Source organism: Salvelinus sp. IW2-2015, linkage group LG19, assembly GCF_002910315.2.
Source record: "Salvelinus sp. IW2-2015 linkage group LG19, ASM291031v2, whole genome shotgun sequence".
In the NCBI taxonomy this organism is placed as follows: Eukaryota; Metazoa; Chordata; class Actinopteri; order Salmoniformes; family Salmonidae; genus Salvelinus; species Salvelinus sp. IW2-2015.
In genome coordinates this window covers 33,764,516-33,770,638 of record NC_036859.1, presented here as the reverse complement: position 1 = coordinate 33,770,638, position 6,123 = coordinate 33,764,516, and the positions used below count along the sequence as shown (strand labels likewise).

Here is a 6,123-nt window from a genome sequence, read left to right as displayed (position 1 = left end):
TTTGATGTCAGGTCATCATTGTCAATGAGAGTTTGTTTTCAACTTATCTGGGAAAATAAAGGTTAAAATTGTTATGAAACAAATAAATCTAATTAATCATGGTATCTCCATGGACATCACATGACTATAATAATTATGATAAACTACTAATAGATTGTGATCATTTTCTAAACCAGGTTACACTTCTCTTTGTCGAACCACTGACAGAACATGCTATCACCAGACAAAAACTACCATACTTCCAGAGCAATACCTGCACTGTGTTTCAATGCCATTGGTTTTGGCTTCATTGTTATATTTGTTATTAAATTCCTAGGTCACCTCAACTTGTGCCAGCCGCACATTTTTATCATTATCCGTTACTTGTGCCGGACTCCTATTGTATTTCCCCAGGGACTGTGTGGGTTTCTGAAGTTYGCTCCACACACACGTCTGAGTGGTAAGTATTCTGCCCCAGAGCACAGTCAGTGGAGTCAGGGTAAAAAGTAATAATCCTGGRAACTTTGGGACATTTATATTGTGTCCTCGGTCATTCAACCAGACGGACTGTGAATCTGAGATGCTACGATCGGTGTTGTCGTTAGCTAGAAAGCGAATAAAAAGTSTTGATTAGGAGAGTAGAAAGCCAGCAGAGCCGTCACTAGACTCATTATCCGGATGGATCAGGGTCAAATGTAATAATGGGGAAGTGTGAGAGATTCATGCTGTACTGTTCACTCAGAGCTGTCATTCAACCAGAGAGATTGTGAATATAATTAGCTATTCCTATATTAAATGAAATATTCTCAATGGCACACAGAGAAAGCTCAAGAGAAGTCGTATTCGTCTTGAAGAAATGTGTTCCTATTAGATTGGCTTCATAATATCCCCACAAGTCTTTTACCTATAAAATGTAAATTATACTGTTGCAATTGAAACCGATTTTTCATGTAGATTTGTCATGCAGCTCGTCAGTAAAACCATTGTGTTTTCCTAAATAATGTTCATATTTTACAGTAGGCTACTTAAAAGCAACATAACACATGAATTAGTAATCTATAAACAATCAAGTCCTTACTAAACACACATGACAACATGACAGCATTTCCATTTCTTTAAGGATGTCACGTACATCGCACATCACATTTTCCATTTCTTTAAGGATGTCATACGTACATCGCACATCACATTTTCCATTTCTGTGTCATGACATTTCTATCTCCCATATACTTTCAATATTGCCTGTGATATACATTCATAGTGAGTGGGATTTTGATAGTGTACCTAGTACAATAACGCATGGAAAAAGACAGTTACAATTTAATCGTGTCTCCTGAAACATATGAACAGAATAAGATCAGTATTWTATTAATAAGCTATTTTACAAAGCKGGKTATCTTTTCTTTTTCAAAGTTTGATTATTACATAAGCTTATATACATAATGTGTTCAATCTGAACATTAATATCCGGTTGAAGAACACTTTCATCTGYACAGAATAAACATTTGAATAACCCACATATAACTAATTGTATGTGTGTGGGGAAACCATTTTAAATTCAAAGTCGAAGGACTASACTTTATTACATTCTCTCTATCCACTCTGGCTGTACACAGTCGCAGGTCGACCTTTATTGAGATRTCGTGTTCTGGAGGCAGAGCTGCGCGATTTCCACTAGATGGGCCAGCTGCAAAGTCAAAATTGGCTATATGTTAGGGTTAGGCATAAGGTTAGCAGGGTGGTTAGGGTTAGGTTTAAAATCGGATTTTATGACTTTGTGGCTGTGCCAACTAGTGTCCACTCTACAAAGCTGCCTTCAGAGTCATCCCAATAAATGCCTACCTGCTACACATTCAATCAGTGATTGATTTAATAATCTTGTTACATTTTGGTACCTCATCCTGGTTAATTTTGGTATCGCCCAGTGAGAATTCAACTTTAAATCCAAAGCCAAKGGCAAAACTTCAACTTCAACTCTGTTGCTTTCCGTCCAAACTCTCGCTGTACACATTCAATCAGCTACACATTTTCTAATTTTGGTACCCAATCTTAGTTAATGTTTATACATTGTTTTGGTACCCCCACCCCATCACCCTCTATCTAATCAGGGCTTGTATTGCCATATACATGCTGGCCGTTGGGGTTTACGTACACATTCTGCTCCTCTCTGTCTGGGRTGATTCTCTCTGGGGTCCCATTATGTTGCGGCTTCTCATAGACGATACTACGTAGGGTAATTTGGGTRCTACGGGCGTTCAGCAGGCGCACGTCGCCGCCACAGAGGCCGGAGCGACACGTGATCTGCTGGAACATCTCCCGGAAGCGGGTGGACATGAGGTTGTAGAGGATGGGGTTGACCGCCGAGCTGAGGTAGAAGAAGACCCCGGAGACGAYGTGKACGTACTCGAAGACCAGGTGGTGGTGGCCAGTCCAGGAGTTAATGAAGCTCCACATGAGACGGTCAATGTGGAAGGGAGCCCAGCAGATGCCAAAAACAATCACCAGTACGCCTGCGTAGACAGTTGGACAGACAAGACAAGACATTTGCAGACTTTGAGAGCAAGAGCAATGTTTAAGTGACAATGAACATATTTAGAAACTAATCTTTTGGTTTGTACTTTAGCACAGAATTTTAAGTCCCAATTCAAAATAAATATCGGTCTATAATTTGTCCTATTTCCAGAACATCTTATCTTCTGAGAGCAAGAGCAATGGTTAAGTAACAACAGACATGTTTAGGAACRGTTGTACTTCAGCAAATCATTTTAAATCCCTATTCAATAGAGAGATCGGTCTGTAATCTGTAATTTTCTGGACATCTCCTCTCTACCCTTCAGGCACGATAGAGAAAGTGGATGAGGAACTCACAAAGCATCTTGGTGACTTGTCGGTGGCGCGCCCTCTGCTGGTGCCTGCAKTGGCGATCAGGACCAAAACCCTGCCCGGTCCCGACCCCCTGCATGCCCCTCTCCATCCTGAGCTGCAGGCCGATGCGCAGGTACAGCRCAGTGATGGTGAGCATAGGCATCAGGAAGAAGACCAGCGTGGTCACTTGAATAATCAGGTTGTACATCCACATGGGCTTGACCATCATGCAGATGGCCGACTCTGGGAATTGGCGGCCAAATCGGGGCCTCAACACGGCCACACCGTGGAGGCTGGTGTTTGGCATGGCGCACACCATGGATATGACCCACAGCATCAGGATGACACGCTTGGCATGGGCGTGCGTGGCCACGTGCTTGACTTTCAGCGGGTGTAACACAGCGATGTAGCGCTCCACGCTCAGTGCCGTTACATTGAGAATGGAGGCAAAGCAGACCGTTTCAAACAGGAAGGTCTTGAAGTAACAGCCGCCGGCGCCGAACAGGAACGGGTAGTTGCTCCACATCTCGTAGAGTTCCAACGGCATACCCAGCAGTAGGACTAATAAGTCGGACACGGCCAGACTGAACAGGTAGTAATTAGTTGGCGTCCGCATCACCTTGTAGTGCACGATGACGGCGCAGGTGAGCACGTTCCCTAACACTCCCACAGCGAAGATGATGAGGAAGGTAATGCAAACCGGCAGGAAAACAGGCGACCGCTGGAAGCCWAGAAACTTCTCCAGGTACTGACTCCGATTCAGGCACGTGTCCTCCATGTCATCAGCACTGACGTTKCCCAGGGCCCAGGACACGTTCCAACCAAGCTGGTCAGGAGTGGTGGCAGGCAGACCCAGAGAGGAACAGTTATACTGAGCCATTGGTTTATGGGGACACAACACCTGAGGGGGAGAATGGAAATAATAGGAATGGAATGTTTTGCTTGGTTCAGTGTAGGTGACAGTTTAGCTGCAGGCTGAACAAACAACATTTGGCAGTTGGTGATTATGACATGCTCATATGTCAGTCATATGTCACAATGAGGGTGTCTTGTCTCGCTTCTGAATTCATCCCAGTCATCAGCAAATGAGCATCGGGGTAGGTACTGTATGTCTAATATCAATGTGTGTGCAATTACAATGCTAATTCCAGGAAATGTTATCTAACATAGCCTACTACAAGTTTGATGTAATKGAATGGTTTGCCTTGTGTGGTAGGTTTTTGTGGGTTTTGACACTTATGTAGGTGTCATAACCAGGTTATAAAATATCACAATATACTGTATGGCACAACATTAACATGTACATTTTATTCAACAAAACGTCTATGTGTGAAAACAGTGTTACAATGTTATTTACAACAGGCTATGACAGCTGTTATGACATGGTTATGAGGTGTTATAAAGTGTTATGACGCAGCCTGGTCTCAAAAACTAGACGAAACATAGTAAATGTAAACCTGGGACATTCAAATTAGTATGAAATGTAAGGTTTGGCATGGTTATATAAGACTGAAGGTTACTTAAGGCAAAAATGAAAGGATGGTGGTTGGTCGGGATGGGTGGGCGTGTAACGCTAAGGTTGAGTATTCGGATCTCATCATTTTAGCTAATTAGCAACTTTTCAACTACTTACTACTTTTTAGCTACTTTGCAACTACTTAGCATGTTAGCTAACCCTTTCCCTAACCCTTTAACCTAACTCCTAACCTTAACCCCATAGCCTAGCTAATGTTAGCCACCTAGCTAACGTTGGCGTTAGCCACCTAGTCACCTAGCTAACGTTAGCCACAACAAATTGGAACTCGTAACATGTCATACTTTTTTGTACATTCGTAAGATATTGTACGAATTACAATTCGAAAGAAATATCATAGGAATTGTAATTCGGAACATATTATACAAAATGTGTGATGGACATCCACAAATGAATACATACCATATCAAACTTGACATATCATACTAAATGGATTTACACTACCGTTCAAAAGTTTGGGGTCACTTAGAAACATCCTTGTTTTCCATGAAACAGACATGAAATGAGTTGCAAAATGAAGAGGAAATGTAGTCAAGACGTTGACAAGGTTATAAAAAATTATTTTAATTGAAATAATAATTGTGTCCTTCAAACCTTGCTTTCGTCAAATAATCCTCCATTTGCAGCAATTACAGCCTTGCAGACCTTTGGCATTCTAGTTGTCAATTTGTTGAGGTAATCTGAAGAGATTTCATCCCATGCTTCCTGAAGCCTCTCCCACAARTTGGATTGGCTTGATGGGCACTTCTTACGTACCATACGGTCAAGCTGCTCCCACAAAAGGTCAATAGGGTTGAGATCCGGTGACTGTGCTGGCCACTCCATTATAGACAGAATATCAGCTGACTGCTTCTTCCCTAAATAGTTATTGCATAGTTTGGAGCTGTGCCTTGAGTTATTGTCCTGTTGTAGGAGGAAATTGGCTCCAATTAAGCGCCGTCCACAGAGTTATACCCTTTCTTCTTCAAGATCCCTTTGACCCTGTACAAATCTCCCACTTTACCACCACCAAAGCACCCTCAGACCATCACACTGCCTCCACCATGCTTGACAGATGGCGTCAAGTACTCCTCCAGCATCTTTTCATTTTCTCTACATCTCACGAATGTTCTTTGTGATCCGAACACCTCAAACTTACATTCGTCTGTCCATAACACTTTTTTCCAATCTTCCTCTGTCCAGTGTTTGTGTTCTTTTGCCCATCTTAATCTTTTCTTTTTATTGGGCAGTTTGAGATATGGCTTTTTATTTGCAATCAGCAAATAAAATCAGCATCCTATCAGCATCCTGGAGTCGCCTCTTCACTGTTGATGTTAAGACTGGTGTTTTGCGGGTACTCTTTAATGAAGCTTCCAGTTGAGGACTTGTGAGGCGTCTGTTTCTCAAACTAGACTATCTAATGTCCTTGTCCTCTTGCTCAGTTGTGCACCGGGGCCTTCCACTCCTCTTTTTATTCTGGTTAGAGACAGTTTGCGTTGTTCTGTGAAGGGAGTAGGACACAGYGTTGTACGAGATCTTCAGTTTTTTGGCAATTTCTCTTATGGAATAGCCTTAATTTCTCAGAATAAGAACGTACTGACAATTTTCAGAAGAAAGGTCTTTGTTTCTGGCCATTTTGAGCCTGTAATCGAACCCACAAATGCTGATGCTCCAAATACTCAACTAGTCTAAAGAAGGMCAGTTTTATTGTTTCTTTAATCAGCACAACAGTTTTCAGCTGTGCTAACATAATTGTAAAAGGGTTT

At 42.0% G+C, this 6,123-nt stretch overlaps 1 protein-coding gene across 1 annotated transcript; it reads right to left on the bottom strand.

The window, feature by feature from the left end:
* Nucleotides 1-1,120: 1,120 nt before the first annotated feature.
* Nucleotides 1,121-4,321, bottom strand: nmur1b (neuromedin U receptor 1b). Its single transcript, XM_024010395.2, has 2 exons — nt 2,848-4,321; nt 1,121-2,489 (listed from the first exon to the last, which is right to left on the bottom strand). Exons 1-2 carry the CDS (start codon nt 3,722-3,724, stop codon nt 2,080-2,082), a joined length of 1,287 nt encoding a protein of 428 aa, XP_023866163.1. The 5' UTR covers nt 3,725-4,321; the 3' UTR covers nt 1,121-2,079.
* Nucleotides 4,322-6,123: the final 1,802 nt, after the last annotated feature.